This window comes from Pinus tabuliformis, chromosome 1_2, assembly GCF_031772625.1.
Source record: "Pinus tabuliformis cultivar Carrire ecotype Pingquan chromosome 1_2, CPIR1, whole genome shotgun sequence".
In the NCBI taxonomy this organism is placed as follows: Eukaryota; Viridiplantae; Streptophyta; class Pinopsida; order Pinales; family Pinaceae; genus Pinus; species Pinus tabuliformis.
The window spans coordinates 1,020,732,380-1,020,758,468 of record NC_142298.1 but is presented as its reverse complement, the minus strand read 5'-3'; the positions used below and the strand labels follow the sequence as shown (position 1 = coordinate 1,020,758,468).

The 26,089-nt window shown below is 33.4% G+C and overlaps 1 protein-coding gene across 1 annotated transcript; it reads right to left on the bottom strand.

Moving 5' to 3' along the window:
- Window positions 1-20,020: 20,020 nt before the first annotated feature.
- LOC149209579 (nucleobase-ascorbate transporter 2-like) lies at window positions 20,021-23,272 on the bottom strand. The gene is made up of 9 exons (XM_089394292.1): window positions 22,942-23,272; window positions 22,654-22,838; window positions 22,284-22,380; window positions 22,021-22,107; window positions 21,843-21,901; window positions 21,642-21,733; window positions 21,452-21,529; window positions 21,195-21,355; window positions 20,021-21,086 (listed from the first exon to the last, which is right to left on the bottom strand). Exons 1-9 carry the CDS (start codon window positions 23,104-23,106, stop codon window positions 20,856-20,858), a joined length of 1,155 nt encoding a protein of 384 aa, XP_089250418.1. The 5' UTR covers window positions 23,107-23,272; the 3' UTR covers window positions 20,021-20,855.
- Window positions 23,273-26,089: the final 2,817 nt, after the last annotated feature.

Here is a 26,089-nt window from a genome sequence, read left to right as displayed (position 1 = left end):
TTCTTCCATCTGGCATTTATTCCTAAATCTTCGGCACCCTGCCAAGCCTGTCCCCAAAAGGTAGATTGACCCACTTTCTCCACCTGATTTAGGGAGGTAATTCCTATGCTGTCTAAGTGTCCTAGAAGCCCTGGAGACAGGGCATAATCTTCATTGCACCCTACCCAAGGGTCTCTGCCAATACGAACCTGTTTTCCATCCCCCACTTTCCAAGCTAGTCCTTGTTCAATTACTGAAAAGGCTTCCACCGTGGCCTTCCAGATAGCAGAGGTATTCTTTATCTTCTTGTTTTGACTCCGAATCCAATCTTCCAAGGGGACTGGATCGATGTACTTCCTTTTCACCACCCTAGTCCACAGATTCTCCATAGTTATTAATCGCCAGCCCGATTTTGCTGCTAGTGATAGGCTGAACTCAGGGAGTCTTTTAATACCCCATCCACCCCACTCTTTTGGCCTAGCTACTTTGTCCCAGGCTACCCAAGGCAGAACCGAGGCCTCATTTGTTCCTGCCCAAAGAAATCTACAACAAATTCTTCTGATTTTCTCCATTACTCCTTTGGGTATCCAAGTCAAAGCAGCCCAGTATACTGGGATGGCTAACAGGACTGATTTGATAAGGGTCAATCTGCCTGCTCTGGAGAGCCACCTGAAGCTCCAGTGTGATATTCTGGCTTCTATTTTAGCTATAAGCCAGTTCCAGTCCTCTTTTTTGTATGAAGCTGGTTTTAACCAGAATCCCAGATATTTGAAAGGGGAATCCAGAGCTTGTATGGGGAAAGGGAAAAGATTAGCCATTCTATCCCTCTCTCTTCTTTCAAAATCTGCCACACAGACTTGAGATTTACGAGAATTTATCTGCATTCCAGTAGCTTTTAGAAAAAGATCGAAAATGCATTTTAATTCCTTTAGTTCATTGAGAGATCCATTGGTGAAAATCAATATATCATCGACAAAAAGTAAGTGAGTGATGTAAAGATTGACTGCTACCTCAATACCTTTTACCTTCTCCTCTCTTCTGGCTTTGTGGATCAATCTGCTTAGCCCTTCTGCCACAAGAAGGAACAGGAGAGGGGATAACGGACATCCTTGCCTGAGACCTCTTTGACTGTTAAAAAATGAGGAGGTTGCTCCATTGATCAATACTGCAAAACTGACATTTGTGATGCAGCCCATAATCCAGCTAATAAAAGAGTAATTAAAGCCCACATGAGTAAGCAGCATCCGGATGTAGAGCCAGCTTATTCTATCATATGCTTTAGAGAGATCAATTTTGATAACTGCTCCCTTTTTTTCCTCAATCTGACACTATGAATAACCTCTTGGGCTACTCCAATTGCTTCATGAATTTGTCTACCATCCAGGAAACCGAATTGTTCCATTGATATATTCCTTGACAGGATAGGGACAATTCTGAGAGCAATGACCTTTGCAATAATCTTATAAATACAGTTACAAAGAGAAATTGGTCTGAAATCTTCAAAACTCTCCGGATCATCCTTCTTAGGAATGAGAGCAATAAAGGTAGAGTTGAAGGGTTTGTAGACTTCTCCTTTCTGTCTTGACTCTTCAACTACCTCAGTAATTTCAGAACCTATAAGATCAAAAAAGTGGAGAAAGAGTTCTACAGTCCAGCCATCAGGGCCTGGACTTTTTTCCTTACCCATAAGCTTCATGGCTGCTTCAACCTCCTCCTTGGACACCGGAATTGTAAGTTCTTCTGCTTCATCCTCCTCAATGAACCTGGGGAAACATTGAGCTGTTCTTATGACTTCTCCAATGGTAGCCTCTCCCGGATCAGAGAAAATTTTCAGGAAATGTCTCTGTCCTAAGCCAGATAGCTCTGGGAAAGATTTGACTTCCCTCCCTTCTTCATCTTTGAGACTCCAAATGGTATTTACAGATTTTCTGCCTTTGGCAAAATTGTGGAAAAACCTTGTATTTTCATCCCCAGATTTAAGCCAAATAGCCCTACTCTTAAGCCTCCATTCTTCTTCCTTATCCAAGAGGATTTTGTTTTGCTGTTTCTCCAGGTAAAGAATTCTGTCCTTAGAGGCCTACGATGAGTATCCATCTTCCTCAGTGCTTTCCAACTGCTTCAACTCCTCCCTGATTTTATTCAGTTTCTCATTTTGTTTCAATTTCCTGTCCTTTGCCCAGGAGATTGTCGCTTTCTTCAATCTTTTGAGATTCTCCATAAACAAGAAACTCTTATCCTCTCCTGAATTGTGGACTGGGTGGATCCAGGTCTCTTTAAACAGGGTACTATATGAAGGGTCTTGGAGCCAGGATGAATTGAACTTAAAGGGGGCAGGAGGCTTTGGGGGAAATGGTTTTTTATAAGTTACATATATGCTTAAATTAAAAAAAAAAAAAAAAACAATTTCAATAAAAAATTCAGACACTTTAATATAACATTTTACCTTTTTGTTGACATTTGATACTCCCACCAATTTTCATTATATTTATTTTCAAAACGCTAAAAAAACAAGTGCTACATAGTAGCTAGTCCTTGCTGCTTAGTTTAAATATAGCTCAATTAGATGGAAAGAGTTGGACACATTAATAATAAATAATTAGATGTTGAAATGTGGTTTGTAAGAAAAATAATCACCGGTTAAGGCATAGAGCCATCGATAATTAAATCTTATTGGTTGAAAGATGTCAAGAAGAAAAAATATGCAAGTCAAATGATTAATAAAATGCAGGGGAGCCCATGTCAATATATGTGTCTTCTTTGAGAGTTGTCCTTGTTGATATTATAACCATATGTTGAAATGTGGTTCCTAAGAAAAATAATCACGTGGTGAAGACGTAGGACCATTGATAATTAATTCTTTTTGGTTGAAGGTTGATTTGTTATAAATTCAATTTCATAAAATTTTGGTGGCATAGCTAAAATTATAAGGTAACATTTTAAAGTTAAAAGTTATTTAATTGTCTCCTCACTACCCCACTAATGTAAAAGTATGTATGAATTGAGATTTTAAAATAAATTGCCAAAAAAATCAATCTCATAAATCATAGGCATTTAAACCAAAAATTAAAAAATAGATCATAATTTCAAACCATAATATCAATAATTGGCATAAATTATTTTCATATGTTAAGTTATTTATACAATCATAAATAATCAAACTAATTTAAATTAATAAATTCATACTCATAGTTCACGCAGTCACTAGGTGGCCGCTACGTTCATGAAAATATCTGAGCTTGTTCAAGGGTATCAAACCCGGAAATATCTGAGCTTGATCAAGGGTATCAAGTCCTACAGCCAATAGCTAGGCCTAACCCCAAGGGCTTCTCAGAGAATTGACCCTACCAATTGAGCTAACCCTTGGGGTTAATAAATTCATATTCATATTCATATTAATTGATATTGATTTAAATATTAATATGACATAAATTAGAGTCATCTATAGAGGCGGATGAATTGCCCGAACAATCATCTACTTCAAGATTTGGTCTAGAGCGCTTTGATTTCTATTACTTAAAATAGAAGGCTCCAGAGTGCTTTGATTTCTGGAAATTTCAATGATTTTCTTGCTTGTTCACTCAGTGGAAACATGACTAACTCTGTATTTATAAAGCATCATGGTCATAGAGTCAAGGGGCATGTGTCAAAGTATGGATTGGATTGATTTATAAACTGTACTAATAAAGCATAATGATCATAGAGTCAAGTGGCATGTGTAAATGTATATGTATGGATTGGATTGATCAATCATTTCTACTCACTTTGTCATTAATTTAATTTACTTGGTCACTAATTTAATTTATTTAATTTTCAATATTTTTATAATGTAGAGGTGATTTTTTCATTAATTTAATTTTCATTTTTTTTATAGTGTAGATGTGATTTTAGTCTATAATTTAAAGAAAGTGTAAAAAAAGAATGTAAACTTTTTCTAAATATATGTAATTATATTATGTATTTTTGCAATTGGTTCCTTATACATTTTTGAAACTATAAATAATTTGGGATTAAGTTCTTGTCATTTATCTTTTATTTAGGAAAACACATGTTTGGGTGAGAGTGGTAGAGGAAATTTGAATAGAAAAAAAGAGCTCAACTTTGGGAAAGAAAAGAAGAGTTAAAAAGAGTTTTTGTTTTAAAAGGAAAACATAGGGTTGGGTGAGAGTGCTAGAGAAAATTTGAATAGAAAAAAAGAGCTCAACTTTGGGAAAGAAAAGAAGGGTTAAAAAGAGTTTTTGTTTTAAAAAGAAGACTCGCGTAGTATGTGATAGAATATCATGAATAAAAGTTGTACAAACCATGAGAAGAGCTTAAAACTGAAGAAGAAGAAGAAAAAAAACAGAAAAGTTGAGCTACATTAGTCTAGACCTTTTTATTCACACATTCAAAGGCATTGGAGAGAGAATACTTCTAAGGGATTATTGAGTGTGGGGTAGGGATTGTGGGTGCAAAAAAATGCACACAAACTCAACGATGAAATATTGGTCTAGTAATCTTCTTGCTCGATGAATTAAGAGACTAGCCTGAGTATGTAGCATCGTTCCTTCACCTTGGTGGCATTATATCCTAGCATGCAAGAGGCCTATTGTAGAAAGACCAAGTGCCAATTTACCTATGGGTGGGTGAAAAACCATTTTGCCTCCATCAATTATCTTGTCTACAATATTTGAATACATAAGCTTCTTATTTGTGTTGTGAAAACACACACATATATTATGGAAGCTATATGGCTTATGGAGAATTTAAGAAATGTTTTATCTCTGTGTTTTGGAAGATTTTTGTACTTTTTGTATGCTTAAAGGAATACTTGTTGGTTTCAAAGTTTAAATGTCTTAAGCTATTGGGTGCTCCTTGAGATATATTTTTTGTGGCATCTTATAGTTTCATATGTTTTCCAAGGCATGCAACAAGTCTAGAATTTTTAGAATAGATGATTTACATTTGGTGTTTGATGAATTTTCTGAATGAATCACTTGGAGTTTATGTATCCACCAGTGACATTACATTGAAATTCTTATGCCAAAGAATACCTTTCTTAACTCTTTATAGCAGTCTAAATTACTTGGAGGTTCTGTATCCACCAGTGACATTACATTGAATTTTTTACACCAAAGAATACCTTTCTTAACTCTCTATAGTAGTGTACAACAAATTCAATAACACATTGTAATAGAATCAATCTAGATCATTCCTTGATAAACTATTTCAAATGGTTTTTTGTTATCAACTCATATTTTAGACCTTCTCAAATGCATAACAACTAGATACATGTATGTAAGGTAAGCAATGCATCATTTCCTAGCACGTTGCACCTTGTTCAACGTGTAGTACATGAAAATCCTTTGGATTATCTTAAGTGTTTTAATATATGAAAGCTTCGGAGGAGTCTTCATAGTTCTATCCTTTCTTGGCATGTTTAAACAAAAAAGGCTTGTCACTATCTGTGTCAGAAGGTATTGTGAATTTCTACCACTGAAACAGTTTGCAATGAAATATAAAAACTACAAATTTGCATTTGGCCAAAATAAAAATAACTCAAGCCTTTCTACAGTACTATTACAGTTACAAAATACTTTATACCATTTACATAAATCTTCATATGGAAATATTTTAGCTATGGTCCTAGGATCTACACTTTTGGTTTTTTTTTTTTTATGGTTACAATTGTTATGCTTTTGCATGTGACCAAGGTACAATAGTAGTTAGGAGTTGGCTCATACTCCACTAGAAAAAAAATAGACTGCAAATGCAAGGTGTTCATAATAGAGATTGATGCACTTATAAATTAATTTTTCTTCGAAATTGAATTGAACATTATTTCCTCTCTCTCCAGATTAAAAAATAATAATGTTTTGGAAATTTGCATTGTTAAGCAGTGAAATCCAGAGTATTTGTAGCACTCATGAGTGTGAAGTCCAAAGTATTTTTGTTACATTACAATAGAAAAAAGATTTTGGAAGGGGAACATGTTGCCTTTGTGGATTATCTTTTGTGTATCAAATTTGTATATTTTGAGAAATAGTGTAAGTGGTTAATGGCAACCCATATTTTGTAATCACTATGTTGATTTTTTATATCAATGGGAAACCATTATTTATGTAGTTGTAAACTTCTAGTAAACTCTATATTTTGTTTATTGATGGCTGAACACTTCACCCATCTTCAGGGATATTAACCTTTTATGAACACTTAGGCACATAAATGTCTTGAAGATAAGTGAAATATTCACCAAAAATCCCAGACACATCAATGAACAAAATACACAATTTACCAGAAATTTACAATTACATCACATCAATAAAAAAAATACACAATTTACCAGAAATTTACAACTATAACATAAATATTCATACTAAAACCATTATTTTGCCAAAACCATTTCCCATTTCCCATTCTTGAGCTTCCTTTGAGCTTAATCTTATATGCAAGGGCAAGTAATCCGTTTAAAAAATCCATTGAATGGGTTCTATTTGATTGACGGTCAAGTGGCCGTTGTGAACTTTACTACTCGCTTTCACGGCATGGTTCATATTGATTGTTAAATAAAATTTCGTTTTATATTATAGTTGAATGGTTCATATTGATTGTTAAATAAATTTTGGTTTAATATTATAGTTGTGGATCCTTACGATAAATGGCAGGTTGTGGGTTTGTGGTACCATCATTGGACATTCCCGACTTGGCTTGGATCGATACATTCTATAAGTAGGCCCTCTTCCCTTATGTGAACAATATTTGGTTTCGGGAGGTGAAGTTTTTTAATGTACTTCACGTTCCACATATAGCTTGTAGTATATAAATGAGTTGGTTCCATTAGAAAGTCACGCATGTGTGCCATTATATGTTGGTTTTGTCAGTGTGATGTTATACCCTAAGTTTGAAGTTAGAGCCATCATTGCCCTCCTTTAGAGTGGTGGACATTGAAGTATTTTCTATGCAGATTATCGTTGGTTTTTTGGCCACCTCTAGTATTATTTATATGATGCCCACATTTCGAAAAGCATGTCTTTTGATTATAGAGCATGAAATGTATTTCCTTTCTCTCTTTCTTATATTTATATATAGATCTAATATATATCTTATTTTATAAATCTAATATAGATCTCGAGTATTGGTACATCTTGTAGTAGAGATATCTTTATCTTCTCACCTTGTATCTGACAAGGGGGTAATTGATGGTCAAATACCAAATTTGAAGATATATCAAGTGAACCTAAGCCACAGCTTGAACTAAAGTCAGCTACCACAGCCAGAGCTAGAGTTAGCAGCTGACCATATTTAGAGTTGTAGCCAGAGACAAATTCATGCTCCATGAACATGTTTTTTGTTAGTTTCTAGGCTTAAACCACCACCGGCAGAAGACTTTGGTTTTTGCTACATTAGTTTGTAGTCATCTTCAAACCATCATCAAGTAGCACTTCCACTTTGCAAAAGACTTCAAATTCTAGCCAGATTTGGAGTTGTTCCAAGAACTACTTCAATGATAGTTCCATAGTTAGTGGTTAGCCTTAAACCATCGCCAATAGAAACTTTAGGTTCTTCTACCTCATTTCATTTATGGTCTTCCTTAAACCACCATTTCAAAGATCACATCTAGCCATTGACTACCATGCATTTTTGCATTTCATCTCCCTTATTGGACTCATATACACCCCTTTGGATTAAGGGGGGAATGTTGGAAACCTAATACATGAGGGTTAGTGTGGAGAAATTACAACATTCACTGAAGTCCAAGCGACCTCTTAGAAGATGAAAACCAAGGGTCAAAAAACTATGTACTAATATGTATATCTTGTGAATAGAATGCAATCAAATGAATTTATCTAAATTCTTCCCATTACTTTTGTGTGTTTAATAGTAAAAATAGACCAAGATATAATATAATCATTTTTCCTTTCACTAAGTCATTTATACCATACATGTTGGTCTTGTTCTAAAAACATGGATGCAATATTTATCTTTTGTAAATATTCCACTTAGTTTAGATCAAAGTATTATTTTATCTAGAATATCCATGTTATAGGATTGTTACCATCAAATTTCTTCATATCAATATATGGAATTTAATAGTTCTTTGGTATTGGCTTGAAGCCATGATGATGTGGATTATGGAATGAAAATCAATGATTATGGTTCAGTGATTCAATATTTGTTCTATCTTATTGTGATATCATAGTATCAACATGTGTTTGAGTCTCAAAATCATGTTTCTCCTTATTTTCATTATTTTCTTGGATCCCCATATCCCTTTTAGGGATATATTTTAATAGAATCGTTTGTAACACTTGTATTTCTTCCTTGATGGATTTTTGTATATTTTCCTTAATATTTTGTATTTTTCCATATTTTAATTCATCTTCTTTTCCATTTTATCTATCTTTTCTCTTTTAAGATTTTCTTGAGAACCTAATAAATCCATCTTTTCAAACATACAACCATCCATTTCATTAACTTTCTTCTCTAATTGAGAGAGCCTAAATTCTAAGTCTTCACTTTCTTCGTAAGTCCTAGATAACCATTTAAGATGTTTAATTGTTGTTGCGGATTTGGAAATCTCTTAGGAGCCATGTGATAAAATAATAATAGTACTCATATTTATCACAAATTTTAGTCACCAAAAAGAATTGATCTTCTAATCAAAACTTACGTTGCTATGTACCTTTAAACCCTTAATTTGAAAAATATATGAATGACTAACCTTTTCCATGATATATCTTTGAGATTTGAGCTCTTCTGAATTTTAAACTTTAGTCTGTAATACTCTGATATATCATCTTTTTAACCCCATTGGTTTGATTAGAATTTGATGTGCCAAGTGAAAGAATTAGAGAAATTTTGAGGTCTAAAATGGGCCTCAAAACAAATATGTACAACACAAATAAACTTTATAAGAACCAATAGGATTCAAGATGATGATGTCAACCATGGGGGATGATTCACCATTTTTGGAGTTAAAAAGGTGAAAAGATAAAAATTTAAAATTAAAAGAACAATTAAAAAAATAAAAAAAACTAATTTTTTAACTCGTATTTTCAACTCATCTCCCTACGGTTTTACTCAAATTTTGAGGAGGAGCACTCGTTGGATGCATAATTTAATTATTGATCCAAGGAGTCCCTATGTTGCATACTTTTGATGGACACTACTACACGAAAAATGAGAAATACATGAAAAATGTGATTGTAGGGTCCATCGAAAATATGCAATATGGGTACTCCTTGGATGAGGAATTGAATTTTGCATCCAACAAGTGCTTCTGCTCGAAATTTGAGTAAAACTATAGGGAGATAAGTTGAAAATGAGAGTTGAAAAAAAAAATTGTTTATTTTTCCCTCTAAAATTTGATGATGTAATCTAATCTTATTTTATTATTTCCACTATTATTTTATAATATTCCTTAGGAGGCTCATTTTAAACCTCAAAATTTCTCTAATGATATGGTAACCTTCCCAAAACTTGTTGTTTTTGGCATCTTCACAAGAGAAAACTTGTATAGTATGCAAAATGTCAAATTCTTCAAATGTAATTCTAAAATTTTTAACTAAGGTACTTCTCTATGTCTGCGAAGATCTAGAAAAATTTCACAGTCTAAAAAGTCCCAGAAAAGAAATTATAGTAAAAATATCAAGCTAACGTATTTGAAATTGATTTTAGGACATTTCAAAAACCCTCACTTCCATAAGGAATCTCCGAAAGTACAGGAAACCAAAGTCTAAAATTTTTACCACGAGTACCTAGAGATCTCTCTTATGTCTCCTAATTTCACTATCTGAAACATATCTGAAAATAAGTTATAATGAAATTGCCAAACTAACCTATTTGTAATTGATTTCAAGAGCATTCAAGAACCCTAACTTCCTAAAAGCATATCTCTAAAAATAAACAGAGCCAAATTTTGAAATTCTTATCACAAGTACCCAATGAACTTGCCTCTATCCCTTAAATATTTCACTATTTGAAACATCCCCAAAAAAAATTAGGGCAAAAATGCCAAATACTTATTTGAAGCAACAAAATCCTAAAAGTATAAGCTATGATACCAAATGTTATGAATCTCGTGCATTAAAAATGATAAGAAACCAAAAATTGTAATCATATTCAAGGGGGAAACCTTCTTTTGTGATGAATATAATGTACAGGACAAGATTTGATGATCCTAAAACTAGGCTATATATATATATATATATATATATATATATATATATATATATATATATAAAGGTTCTAGCCTATATAATAATAAAAATGCAATCACTCAATATCTAGGGGTGAATAACAGGTTTTAGGGTTGACTAGCGGCTTATATAGGGCTTAACATGGCTCCAAGATAGGCCCTCGTGGGAATTTAACTTTTCCCAATGGTGAAAAACTCCTCACTTTCTACCATTGGATCCAACCCCTTTGGGCTAAAAAGTGATAGTAAAAAATGAGGGCATGGAGGTTAACTTTGATCCAATTATGTGTGCACAGATCATGAGACTAATTAATATAATCTCTCTACGCCCAACCCCACATTCGAACAATACCTAAATATGCCCACTCTCAGTTAGGCCCTTGTGGGAATTGAACATTATCTAAAGGTGAACAAATCATCTCTTTCCATCATGGATCCAACCCTTTGGGCTTTTGACAGGACATGCTAGTGGACTTTGATCGTCTTACATATGCACAAGTCATGAGACTATTAATATAATCTCTTTGGTTGCAACCACATGTTTAACCACTACCTCAAGATGTCCCCATGCCTTTTAGGGTAAGTGGGCCCCATGAGAATTGAACCATGCCCAATAGTGAAAAGATCCTCACTTTTCACTATTGGATCCACCCCTTTGGGCTATCTTAAACTAACTTTAATGAAACCTTAGTTTACATTATTATACATCCTCTATCTCATGTATTGTAAGTGACTTTAAAGATATCATTTCTCTTATTTTGAGCAATAAAATGTCACTTGTGATGGAAAGCATACCTACTAATATTCACCTGCACTATTTTCCATAGTTGCAGTTTAACTCTTCTAGATTTTGGCTTTCTATGCTAGAATTTAACAGTAATTTTTTTTATGAAATCATGTTTCAACGTTGTTTAAAAAAACATTTTTAAATGCATAAATGGATTCAACAGCTTGATAAACTCATATAGCGCTTGGATTGTGCATGTTTTGCAACACAAACTTGTGATTCCAAGAAATCCCTACCAAATTTCAAGTAAAATCGATTAAGAAATATACCTAAAAAAGCCCAAAACATGGAATATTTATATTATGGTTTTTCCATATATTGGAACATGAATTCATATTATTGAAGGAACCCATAATCAAACTTCAAATTGAAACAACTCTTAACGAGATTTTAAAATATTATATTAATTTGAGCAAAAATTAACCACTGATAACCAATTTACTTCATAACATTAGAATAATAAAGCATATATTATTCTTCTTCACATATATTATATGAATTTATAAACTCTCACATTATTTCATAATAAATTATTATGTTTTTATCAAACATATAAAATTTATCTAAAATATGATAATAAAATCCCACAAAATTTATTCCAATATATATCTAAACAATTTCAATTTCAATTTTCTCATACCCACCCCAGTTACATTTCCCCTTGGCATTGCCAATTGACAAACAATTTGCCCTAGACTTCTAACCATATATGCAAGGCTATTGTTTGGTAAAAGGTTTGTCTTTTGAGGAATTCTACCTCATTTTTAGCTTGGAAACGTGCATGCCACAACACTTTGAATTCACAAAACCTCAACGTTTTCTATGGAATTACGGTGATCTCATGTTTTTTTATGAGTTAAACCCTCATGTTCATGTAGTGTCACAACATTATGACAGAAATGAAAACTAGAATTCAAAACAAGAACTTTAAAATATTTATGAAAATGCACTTGTCCATTTTCAACATGATCAACTATTATAAACTAATTTAATCATTAAACCCATTTGTAATTTTTATTATTTTTAATATAACCACATATAACATGTCTCTCTTTTAAATCACCTCTCAACACAACAATTACTTTGCACCCTACAATGAATATGTTATAATTTACTTATACTTGCGATACAACCACAAAATTCTAAACAAAAGTGAATTGAGCATCTCACACCCATTGTATCAGTTTGCATGTCACCAAACTGGCATCTTGCAGAAGGAAATTACCTACTTCTGCATCCAAAACATCTGAAAAAAAATTGAAAAAAGAAAGTTTCCAATTATTTTCACATTTTCTTACTTTCAATAAGGTCAAATGATACACCCTCCAATCTAATTAATTCGGACAAACTCAAGAATCAAGACGTGCAGAGCCCAATGAAAAAAAAACGCTGCCCTCATGTTATTGCATGAGTGGACCCTGATCCAACATTGGAGAATAGGTAGTACCAGGCACCACATAGGAGATAAATGGCTTTTTAGGCCACCGTTGGTATCAAAAGTCTTTTATTACATTAAAAATAATTCTCTAGCAAGAAAAGCGTCCGGCTGTAACCACTAACTTGTCGGCTTTATGAGGAAATTGTAAAGTACAAAGTTGACGTTAGCCTCTCATTTAGTTGGTGACAGTAGGTAGGGATGAAACTGAGGAACACGAAAGATTTCAATTATGTCAAAAGCTTCCGACCAGTTTGTAGACGGTTTCTTTTTCATGCATAACAAAATATATAATTCTAATCCTATCTGAATCAAACTCCACTATTTTATTTTATTAAAATACAACAAATAAAATATATTTTATTAAAAATAATAATCAAACTTTAAATATACTTAATTTTCTTAAATTCAAAACGTCCAGTCATATAAAAATAATATACTTAATAAAAAATAAATATAATAATTAAGAATTTTAATTGAAATTTTATAAGGAAGATTTATATTCCAAGATTTTAAAATAAATATAAATAAAATATATTTGTTGAATTTAGCTGTTATAAAATCTTGCTCTGGCACCTATTATCTGGCTCTTCAACTTGTCTTAACCACAAAAACAAATGTATTATAATGTGATTTGGGCCAAAAACTCTTCTCAAAGAAATGTATTTGAATATATTTAAATTTTTAGATTTTTAACCTATATAATTATATTATATAAAAAAATTAACAGAAATTTTTTATTTTTTAAATAAAAATGAATTAAATTTTTTAACTATGTGCCCCATTGCTTAAGTAATCTCTTTTGAAAGAAATGAATTAAATTTTTAATGAAATTTATTTTGAGTTTTAATTGCAACTTTAATCAAATTTATTATGATGAATATAAATATATATTTATTTTATTTTGAGTTTTTTTGTTTGTTAAGCTATGTGAGTTCTAAAATTACTAGTATGCTTAATCTTTGACTTGAGTTGTCACAATCTAGGAGCATCTAAGCCATCAAAATCATTTAGGATCACATTAACTCTTAACATGGCTACATTTTTTCCTATAGAATTTAATATATATGAATTAGAAATTCTATTAAAAAGTATGTTTAATTTAAAATAATCCAAATTGAAATATTTTAAAAACCTTTGTTTCTCTCTTGGACAGTTAGGGCTCTAGCTGATTAAAAGCAGATTTTGAGAGCCATTGTATTTTTCCTAGCAAGATGGAGGTTTCTCTGGGGTGGATTGATCTATTCCCAGAGGATCGTCTTTGTTTCTGGACGTTGGTTTTCCTCACTGCAAGTTTTGAAGGATCCTCGTCATTTATACGAATTTCCTTGGGCATTCTCTGTAGATGGAGAGAAATTCTTTAGATGGATTATCCATTTTGATCCGGAAGAAATGTGAAAGCCTTCAACGTTGAATTAATTCCTAGCATATCTCTTGGCTGCAAGATCGAATTCTCTTAAGGAGCCGTGAGTACTTTTATGGGAGTTATCTCCTAAGTCGTTCGCATTCTTCTGCAAGATTTTTTCATTCTTCCGCATGGGCATACATAAGCTTGGGAATCATCGATCGACTTTGATCCAGATGGCTCCCATCTTCGCAAAGATAGTTGTTGGCTTAGTTCTGTCTGCCTTTGGGGGAAAGATCCTGCCCATATCGTTAGTGAAGCCCCAACTCCCTCTGTCCAGGTGGTCCATGCCTCACTAGATGAGGCTTTGAAGTTTTCTGAAAGTGCCCTAATTTATCGGTTTAATGGTTTTTGGCCGCGGCTGAAATTTCTCCACAGTTGGATCTTGGAGGTATGGAAGCTTGTCATTTCTGATGTAGTTAATATCTACCCCTGTGCTAGGGGTTTCTTTATAGTAGATTTTGAAAACCCTGAAAGCAGACAATGTATTCTAGATTTCGGCCCTTGGTTTTGGGAAACTCAGGCCTATTCATGAAACCATGGAACCCACCATTCGATCCTTCAACAACAATCATAACCTCAGCACCCATTTTGGTGAAATTGCCAAACCTACCCTTACATCTCTGGAATCTCCCCTTGCTAAAAGCCATTGGAAATTCAATTGGGAAATTTTACTGCAAGTGCCCAGAAACAGAGGAATATGCCAGAACCACCTATGCACACATCTGTGTGGAAATGGACTTCAGCGCCGGATTCCCAGTTGAAATAACAAGTAAAGACTATGTGTGGAACCAGAAACTTGATTATCAAAGTGTCTTCTTCAGATGTTGATCCTACTTTGAGACAGGCCATCTAGCCAAAAATTGCTCAAAAGCCTCCAAGAAAATTTTTGCTAGAAAGAATCACCACAAATCTACATGGTGGGAAGGAGCACAAAAAGAACATTACACTGTCATCAAGGAAGAATACTCTCCAGAAAACTCTGAATCGCAAGAAATCAGGCACGAAAGAAACAATTCTCAAGACAAGCAGTGGGAAAGCCCTGCCCAACAGCGAAAAAGTGAACTCGACAATCCCTCAAGCATCAATAGTTATGAGGATTCGAATATCGCACAAAATAAATCTTCATTTAACAGCAAAGCAGATCTCCCAGACCAAACTTCTTCTTCGACTATCTTCAAAAGGACGAACAAAATAGATCGCGAAGCTAAGACACCATTATCCCAAGAACTAGAAGAGATGAAGGAGATGCAAGACAAAGGAAGTTGGAAGACCGTAGAGAAAAAAAAGAAAGCTACAACCCCAATCTTGCTAAGAAAGACGAGAAGCCAGAAAATTATGAACTAAAAAAATTATAGGTCCGATAGACCAATTTGGTCTCAGTGGACGTTAACCACCACCACCACCACCACCATCACCACTATCATCATCATCTCACCATCATCAATATATATATATATATATATATATATATATATTCTTTGAAAAAATCTATTATAATAAACATAGATATAATCTTATTTTACTTTGAATTTTTTAAATAAAATTTGAACTTAATAGAAAAAGAAAATGATAATTTCATTTACATGAAAATATGTTTTATTTATACCGATTTTAAAATTTCAATATTTAACATAGATTCCAAATTATTTTATTAAAAAAAATTATGTTATTTAAGAAAATTGAATCTAGACTAAGAAACAATTTAATCATTCCTCTCCACTACCCAAAATCCACTCAATATTAAAAATATAAAATCATATATATATTAAAAACATAATTAATAAGCATTTCATTTACAAAGTATGCTTCAATTTTTTTTCAATTTTCTTACTTTCAATAAAGTCAAATGATACACCCTCCCACTTAGTTAATTCGGACAAACTCAGGTATCAAGACTCAGTGCATAGCCCAATGAAAAAATAAAATAAAATAAAATCTGCCCTCATGTTATTGCATGAGTGGTCCCTCATCCAAATACGTTTGGATATTAGGGTAGTAGCAACACCACATAGGAGATAAGTGACTTTTTAGGGCACCATTGCTATCAAAAGTCTCTTATTACACTCAAAATATTTTTCCAGTAAGAGTCCGGCTGTAACCACTAATTTGTTGGGTTTATGAGGAGATTGTACTTCTTATTACACTCAAAATATTTTTCCATTAAGAGTCCGGCTGTAACCACTAATTTGTTGGGTTTATGAGGAGATTGTGAAGTACAATCTACCGTGGAATACGAAAGATTTCCATAATCTCAAAAGCTTCTGACACAGTATGCCCACCACTTTGCATGCCCACCACTTTGCAGACGGTTTCTTTTTCATACATATATATATAATTTTAATCCTATCCGAATCAAACTCCACTATGCTAGCGGTAATCAATTCCAAGCACCATACGCAATCATTTGCTGCTCAATTTGGCAAGATCTACTTCAGGATTTGGTCTAGAGCGCTTTGATTTCTATTACTTAAAATAGAAGGCCCCAGAGTGCTTTGATTTCTGGCGCTTTGATTTCTATTACTTAAAATAAAAGGCTCCAGAGTGCTTTGATTTCTGGCAATTTCCATGATTTGCTTGCTTGTTCACTAAGTTGAAACATGACTGACTCTCTATTTATAAAGCATCACGGTCATAGAGTCAAGGGGGCATGTGTCAATTCACATGTATGGATTGGATTGATTTATAAACTGTACTTATAAAGCATAATGATCATAGAGTCAAGTAGCATGTGTAAATGTATATGTATGGATTGGATTTATCAATCATTTCTACTCACTTTGTCATTAATTTAATTTAATTGGTCACTAATTTAATTTATTTAATTTTCAATATTTTTATGATGATGATGATGGTGGTGGTGGTTAACGTCCGGTGAGACCAAATAATGGTCTATCGGACTTAAAGAAACAAATTATCTATTTTGATTTAAGATTTTATTCCTATGCTCAAAAAGCTTGGAGAGAAGCCTCCCGAGCTCACTATAATTTTGACATTGTAAAAGGCTAGGAAGGTCAGTATTGTAACAAAGATTGTGAAACTGAGATGTAGATGTGATTTTTTTATTAATTTTATTTTATTTTTTTATAGTGTAGATGTGATTTTAGTCTATAATTTAAAGAAAGTATAAAAAAAGAATGTAAATTTTTTCTAAATATATGTCATTATATTATGTATTTTTGCCACTGGTTCCTTATACATTTTTGAAACTATAACGAAGTTGGGATTAAGTTCTTATCATTTATCTTTTATTTAGGAAAACACATGTTTGGGTGAGAGTGGTAGAGGAAATTTGAATAGAAAAAAAGAGCTCAACTTTGGGAAAGAAAAGAAGAGTTAAAAAGAGTTTTTGTTTTGAAAGGAAAACATAGGGTTGGGTGAGAGTGCTAGAGGAAATTTGAATAGAAAAAAAGAGCTCAACTTTGGGAAAGAAAAGAAGAGTTAAAAAGAGTTTTTGTTTTAAAAAGAAGACTGGCGTAGTATGTGATAGAATATCATGAATAGAAGTTGTACAAACCATGAGAAGAGCTCAAAACTGAAGAAGAAGAAGAAAAAAAAAAACAAAAGTTGAGCTACATTAGTCTAGACCTTTTTATTTACACATTCAAAGGCATTGGAGAGAGAATACTTCTAAAGGATTATTGAGTGTGGGGTAGGGATTGTGGGTGCAAAAAAATGCACACAAACTCAACGATGAAATATTAGTCTAGTAATCTTCTTGCTCGATGAATGAAGAGACTAGCTTGAGTATGTAACATCGTTCCTTCACCTTGGTGGCATTATATCCTAGCATGCAAGAGGCCTATTGTAGAAAGACCAAGTGCCAATTCACCTATGGGTGGGTGCAAAACCATTTTGCCTCCATCAATTATCTGGTCTACAATATTTGAATAGATAAGCTTCTTATTTGTGTTGTTAAAACACTCGCATATATTATGAAAGCTATATGGCTTATGGAGAAATTAAGAAATGTTTTATCTCTGTGTTTTGGAAGATTTTTGTACTTTTTGTATGCTTAAAGGAATAATTGTTGGTTTCAAAGTTTAAATGTCTTAAGCTATTGGGTGCTCCTTGAGATATATTTTTTTGTGGCATCTTATAGTTTCATATGTTTTGCAAGGCATGCAACAAGTCTAAAATTTTTAGAATAGATGATTTACATTTGGTGTTTGACGAATTGTTTGAATGAATCACTTGGAGTTTATGTATTCACCAGTGACATTACATTGAAATTCTTATGCCAAAGAATACCTTTCTTAACTCTCTATAGCAGTCTAAATTACTTGGAGGTTCTGTATCCACCAATGACATTACATTGAATTTTTTACACCAAAGAATACCTTTCTTAACTCTCTATAGCATCCTACAACAAATTCAATAACACATTCTAACATAATCAATCTAGATCGTTCCTTGATAAACTATTTCAATTGGTTTTTTGTTATCAACTCATATTTTAGACCTTCTCAAATGCATAACTACTAGATACATGTATGTCATGTAAGAAATGCATCATTTCCTTGCATGTTGCACCATGTTCAAAGCGTAATACATGAAACTCCTTTGGATTATCTCAAGTGTTTTGATAGATGAAAGCTTGGGAGGAGTCTTCATAGTTCTGGCCTTTCTTGGCATGTTTAAATAGAAAAGGCTTGTCATACTATCTGTGTCAGAAGGTATTGTGAATTTCTGCCACTGAAACAATTTGCAATGAAATATAAAAACTACAAATCTTGCATTTGGGCAAAATAAAAATAACTCAAGCCTTTCTACAATACTATTACAGTTACAGAATACTTTGTACCATTTACATAAATCTTTATATGGAAATATTTTAGCTATGGTCCTAGGATCTACACTTTTGGGTTTTTTTTATGGTTTTGCATGTGACCAAGGGACAATAGCAGTTAGCAATTGGCTCATACTCCACTAGAAAAAAATAGATTGCAAATGCAAGGTGTTCATAAATAGAGATTGATGCACTTTAAATTATTTTTTCTTCGAAATTGAGTTGAACATTATTTCCTCTCTCTCTAGATTAAAAAATAATAATGTTTTGGAAATTTACATTGTTAAGTAGAGAAATCGGGAGTATTTGTAGCATTCATGAGTAGTGAAGTCCAAAGTATTTTTGTTGCATTGCAATAGAAGAAAGATTTTGGAAGGGGAACCTGATGCCTTTGTGTATTATCTTTTGTGTGTCAAATTTGTGTACTTTGAGAAATAGTGTAAGTGGTTAATGGCAACCCATATTTTGTAATCACTGAGTTGATTTTGTATGTCAATAGGAAACCATTATTTATGTAGTTGTAAACTTCTAGTAAATTCTACATTCTGTTCATTGATGGCTAAACACTTACCCATCTTCAAGGATATTAACCTCTTATGAACACTTGGACACATAAATGTCTTGAAGATAAGTAAAATATTCATCAAAAATCCCAGACACATCAATGAACAAAATACACAGTTTACCAAAAATTTACAACTACATCACATCAATAAACAAAATACACAATTTACCAAAAATTTACAACTATAACGGAAATATTCCTCCTAAAACCATTATTTTGCCAAAACCATTTCCCATTTCCCATTCTTGAGCTTCCTTTGAGCTTAATCTTATATGCAAGGGCAAGTAATCTGTTTAAAAAATCCACTGAATGGGTTCTATTTGATTGACGGTCAAGTGGCCGTTGTGAACTTTACTAGTCGCTTTCACGGCATGGTGCATATTGATTGTTAAATAAAATTTGGTTTCATATTATAGTTGAATGGTTCGTATTGATTGTTAAATAAATTTTGGTTTAATATTATAGTTGTGGATCCTTACGTTAAATGGCAGGTTGTGGGTTTGTGGTACCATCATTGGACATTCCCGACTTGGCTTTGATGGATACATTCTATAAGTAGGCCCTCTTCCCTTATGTGAACAATATTTGGTTTCAGGAGGTGAAGTTTTAATGTACTTCCACGTTCCATATATAGCTTGTAGTATATAAATGAGTTGGTTCCATATATAGCTTGTAGTATACTAGCAATTGTCCCAAAAGGTACAAAGAGAGGCCGATAGGATTATTAATTTGGAATTGTAAAATTTAGTAGCAAATATTGCAGAGGGAAATCCCATGATATTACAGAATGAAATCCCATCCTATTACAAGTAAAACTGAGAAATTTCATATACCACAATACAAGTAAAACTGAAACCAATCTTGTAGAGTGAAATCCCACCATATTACAAAATGAAATCTCATTATATAGGATTTATTAGGGTCATTACAGAGAAAATTAACATAAGTGGAGAGCTGATTCAGAAGGTATGACATGGACTCTGTAGAGTGAATCCCCTAATCTTGTAGAGTGAATCCCATCATATTACAGAATGAAATAGAAGTCTAAAGGATTTATTAGAGACATTACAAAGAACGCTATCACAGTGGAGAGCTGCTTCACAAGGCAGGACATGGATTCTGCTTATTCACCACAGAAACTCTTGTTGTTGAAGATGAGAAGCAGCACAAAAGTAAGTCATTCCACAACTACTACAAACTTACAGCAATATTAACATCCTGCAAATATTCTCATCTATGAGGAGCTTTGGGGGCCTATAGATTACAAGAGAATAGCAAAAATTCTTCACTAAACATATTAGTAGCGTACTGATCATCTTGGCGGTTGGAGACAGAACTGGTGTTGAAGCTCTCTTTCCTCACAAACCCAGTAGAGGCTTTCTTGTCATAATTCTGAGTACAAAATTTGACTGTCATTTTCTGCATCTTTCTATTTATATACATTGTTTGAACTCCTGTACAAAATTTCCCACAGAAGAGAAACAAAAGATATTACAATCATATTGTAAGAGAAACATATGCATATTGCCGCTCTACCTCTCACATCATCTGGCTTTGTATTCCTTCAAAAAAAAAAAAAACTGCAAGGTTGATGACTCAATCATTGGGAGATGCATGCCTGTTACCATCTCCTTAGGATTGAGTATCCCAATTCATGAACCAATTGGAAATATCATAATGATACATTCAGTTGACAATTTGTTGGTGGGCATTATCCAATCTTACAACAGATCCTCAAAATCATGTTGGGGGGAAAACTTATTGAGATTGAATGGTAGAGTGTAGAACTCCTCATTTCGACTGTCCCCTCTGAATTTTATAAATTTTACCCACCATGGCATCCCTCTATCCTTCTTGGAATTCTCAACTTCTAGAGTGTTATCTAGAAATAATGCAATAATTAGTGCAACCGTCGGCGGTGACGAGAATATGGTGTTTAGGAAGTCATTAAACTGCAAACAGATGACAAATTAAATTAGGCACAAAACCTTGTATCAAGTTATTACATCCTACATTGAAAATCAAAACAATGCATGCTTCAGAATTCCTTTTGAACTTACCCATCCTGCATTTGTATGGACAGGGCCCACTCTGGAAGTAGCATAAAACTCATTGAAGTATTGTGGGATAGACAGGCCCAGAAATAAGGAAACTCCCAAGATGAACAGGTTTCTCATTGAGTTCATGTTAGTGAATTGGATGAATGAAACAACAACAGCCCCTGGGAAAAATGGAAGTAAATAGAAACACTTGGAAACCCACAGGCCTAAAATTCCAAATATGTTTTATTTCATTCAGATTGATTGAAATCACTTACCAACCAGCGCGAAGAGCACACAGTATAATGCAGCAAATATGGGAAATGGTATTGATGCAAAAAGAGCTCCAAATTTCCCTAAATGTAAGTAAATACAGGAATACATTAATATCAAAGACTCTGAAAAGATTCTAAACATTTCTCTCAAACAACTAAGTATATATATCACAAGAAAAGAGAAGTCTCCAACCTAATATTGAAAAGAAGATCATAAAGCCAGCTGATATTTGCACAACACGCCTGCTGCCTACTCTAGTAATACCAAGAAGCCCAACATTCTCTCTGAAATAACAACATCGCCTGAATTAAAAGTTAAAACAGAATTTCTAAAAATGCAGTACTCTAAATAGTAATATTTTCATAAAAACTGCAATGAGCAAAGAATACTCACACTGAAACAGTGGAGCCAGTTCCTGTCCCAAAAAGGCCATCTAATAGTATGTCAATACCCTGGAGCATAACAACGCTAGTAAGTTCCATCCAGTTTTCCAAATAAACGCATCTACGTGAATTATGTCAATTCAAATAAAATGAAATTCAATCTAATCCAATCAGCCCAGCCAGTTCACCTGCCATCCAATACCCCGGCTAAGAACATATGCAGGAGGAGGTGTGGCACTCGCAAGTCGTGAAGCTGCCTTATATGCTCCAGTTGACTGCAGTTCATTGTTAAATTTTCATGATAAGTTATTGTCAAATTACAACTGCATTTACTGGAAGAACCATGTCTGCCTCATAATATTTAAAGATCTAACAACTTCAAATGCCAAATCCCATAACACCGATCACTTATTTGAAAACACAAGGTAAAAATGTGGCAGCAGTATATAACCTCAATAAGAGAAACAAGAACTGCAGACATCATTCCAAACGTATGGCCAGCATCAAAAGTCGGGGCACCCCATTGCAGAGGATAGGGTAACTTTATCCTGCATAGAAAATTTTGAAACATGATCTTATTACATGGAAAACTTCATCCGATATATCTGTATGTAAACAATGATCCAAATTATTGCGTTCAATGTTTATAGAATCTTCCGGATATACCACATCCATTTTTAAATGATGATTCAAATCATTGCATTCAATTATATTCAAAAAATTAATCAAAATCATAGCTATCAATGAATCAACTATTCTTTTAGCCATCAGTAACTTGCAAGCACTCCTTTTTCATTTACATTGGTCATAAAACCACATACCAAGGAGCAGATGATATAAGGTGAGCTCTATCAGTGCGGCAGTTGATTTTTGTCCTCTCGGGCACATGCTTGTAAGCTCCACTTGCAGTAAGCGGATGAGCATAAGCCCACACAAGATTAATGCAAATAAGCACCGGAAAGCGCTCAAAAACAGGTAGATCTCGTGCCTGGATATGCTTCAAATACTGCATCACACGGGAGGATCAAAACCAGTCAAGCAATGACCATAAATCGTAATGCATCCAAAGCTGCTTAATTAAGTAATTTACTGAAAAACATCATTAATACCTGTGCAAATCCAACAAATATAATGAGCATTGGCAAACCAATTTCCACGCATTTACCAACCTGAAATGTTAAAAACCATGCTTTAGAATTACAACTCTTACATGAATAAGCTTCCGAAGAAAACGGCACGAATTTAGCAGCAGAACCATCTTCATCAATATCCATGAATACATGACGCAGCTCGCTTGCAGAACTCTACGGTTATCCCCGCTCTTTTCCCGATGCCACGTGTTGGCGTGAGATTGCAGAACTCTGCAGTTATGCCCACTCTGTTCCCGATGCCACGGGTCGGCATGAGAAAGAAAATAACGACGAAAGGTCTGTTTCAATAGGAAGGCCTATCGGCCTAATAAAGTCACGCATGTGTGCCATTATATGTTGGTTTTGTCAGTTTAATGTTATATCCTAAGTTTGAAGTTAGAGCCATCATTGCCCTCCTTTAGAGTGGTGGATATTGAAGTATTTTCTATGCAGATTATTCGTTGGTTTTATGGACACCTCTAGTATTATTTATATGATGCCACATTTCAAAAGGCATGACTTTTGATTATAGAGCATGAAAAGTGTTTCCTTTCCCTCTTTCTTATATCTATATAGATCTAACATATACCTTATTTTATAAATGTATATAATATATAATAAATAATATACCATAATTGTTTACATGGTAATGTGAAATAGAGTTTTAATATGTAGTATAATAATTAATATATATAAGTATGTTTATATTTATATTTTTGTTATGAAAAATCAAAGTGCTATGTAGAGATAAAGATTAGATAATTTAAATAAAGTTTATTTAATCAAGTTGTTAAGATGGTGAAATCAATTCAAGACTTCAAACAATTATAACTCTCCAACCATGAGTCGAAATCTCGTGAATTTTTTGTTGTTGGAAAATTCTAAGATATGTTGAGATAATGGTGCAAACAAAATTGAAAAGCAAGGAAAGCTAAAATCAAGCAAAATAAAGCAATTTAAAAGTGATTACAAAAATTTAATTGGGGTCCCCTTAAATTTCTAAGGAAATTAAGGGGAGGTGTTGAGGCCTCAACACAACAACAAGAGCATAATTGGTCTTGCATATGAAAAGGATGTTTATTTCACCTTCTCGAATATTCCAAACCTATGAAGTTACATAGTGTTAGATTTATTCAAGATAGCTCATCTTCACATGCGCCTCTTCCACAACCACATTAGATTGGTAGATGCCAACATTATGATCAAGTTGGCCATGTGAACAATCAATGTTTTGATCTTCACCCTTATGAGCACTGTGGTAAACATACTCATCATTCAAAAATATGTTCCAAAAGCAAGACTGTTGTAAGAGAAAATATTCACCTTGGATGGATCGCTTCTTAGCAATGGTATTCAATAGCCAAGAAGATATATGTGATACTTTAGAGCTCAGTCTTGAGTATTGGCACATCTTGTAGTAGAGATATCTTTATCTTCTTACCTTGTATCTGACAAGGGGGTAATTGATGGTCAGATACCAAATTTGAAGATATATCAAGTGAACCTAAGCCACAACTTGAACCAAAGCCAACTACCACAGCCCAGAGCTAGAGTTAGCAGCTGACCATATCTAGAGTTGTAGCTAGAGACAAAGTCATCCTCCATGAGCATGTTTTTGGTTAGTTTCTAGGCTTAAACCACCACTGGCAGAAGACTTTGGTTTCTGCTACATCAATTTGTAGTCATCTTCAAACCATCATCAAGTAGCACTTCCACTTTGCAAAAGACTTCAACTTCTAGCCAGATTTGGCGTTGTTCCAAGAACTACTTCAAGCATAGTTCCATACTTAGTGGTTAGCCTTAAACCATCACCAATAGAAACTTTAGGTTCTTCTACCTCATTTCGTTTGTGGTCTTCCTTAAACCACCATTTCAAAGAGCACATCTAGCCATTGGCTACCATGCACTTTTGTATTTCATCTCTCTTATTGGACTCATACACACCCCTTTAGATTAAGGGGGGAGTGTTGGAAACCTAATACATCAGGGTTGGTGTGGAGAAATTACAACATTCATTGCAGTACAAGCAACCTCTTAGAAGATGAAAACCAAGGGTCCAAAAACTATGTACTAATATGTATATCTTGTGAATAGAATGCAATCAAATGAATTTATCTAAATTCTTCCTATTACTTTTGTGTGTGTTTAATAGTAAAAATAGACCAAGATATAATATAATCATTTTTCCTTTCACTAAGTCATTTATACTATACATGTTGGTCTTGTTCTAAAAACATGGATGCAATATTTATATTTTGTAAAGATTCCACTTAGTTTAGATCAAAGTATTATTTTATCTAGAATATCCATGTTATAGGATTGTTACCATCAAATTTCCTCATATCGATATATGGAATTTACTAGTTCTTTGGTATTGGCTTGAAGCCATGATGATGTGGATTATGGATTGAAAATAAATGATTATGGTTCAATGATTCAGTATTTGTTCTATCTTATTGTGATATCATAGTATCCACATGTGTTTGAGTCTCAAAATCATGTTTCTCCTTATTTTCATTATTTTCTTGGATCTCCATATCCCTTTTAGGGATATATTTTAATAGAATCGTTTGTAACACTTGTATTTCTTCCTTGATGGATTTTTGTATATTTTGCTTAATATTTTGCGTTTTTCCTTATTTTAATTTATCTTCTTTTCCATTTTATCTATCTTTTCTCTTTTAAGGTTTTCTTGAGAGCCTAATAAATCCATCTTTTCAAACATACAACCATCCATTTCATTAACTTTCTTCTCTAATTGAGAGAACCTAAATTCTAAGTCTTCACTTTCTTCGTATGTCCTAGATAACCATTTAAGATGTTAAGTTGTTGTTGCGGATTTGGAAATCTCTTAGGACCCATGTGATAAAATAATAATAGTACTCATATTTATCACAAATTTTAGCCACCAAAAAGAATTGATCTTCTAATCAAAAGTTATGTTGTTGGTAATTTATGTACCTTTAAACCCTTAATTTGAAAAATATATGAATGGCTAACCTTTTCCATCATATATCTTTGAGATTTGAGCTCTTCTGAATTTTAAACTTTAGTTTGTAATACTCGGATATATAATATTTTTAACTCCATTGGTTTGATTGGAATTTGTTCTCCAAGTGAAAGAATT

What these genes read in the sequence shown, in the direction of transcription:
- LOC149209579 (XM_089394292.1), bottom strand. Translation starts at nt 23,106, where the DNA reads ATGGATATTGATGAAGATGGTTCTGCTGCTAAATTCGTGCCGTTTTCT. An exon ending in GATCTTCTTTTCAATATTAG is followed by an intron (nt 21,530 to 21,641) that starts GTTGGAGACTTC and finishes ACTTACATTTAG; the next exon opens with GGAAATTTGGAGCTCTTTTT. An exon ending in TGTGCTCTTCGCGCTGGTTG is followed by an intron (nt 21,356 to 21,451) that starts GTAAGTGATTTC and finishes CATTTTTCCCAG; the next exon opens with GGGCTGTTGTTGTTTCATTC.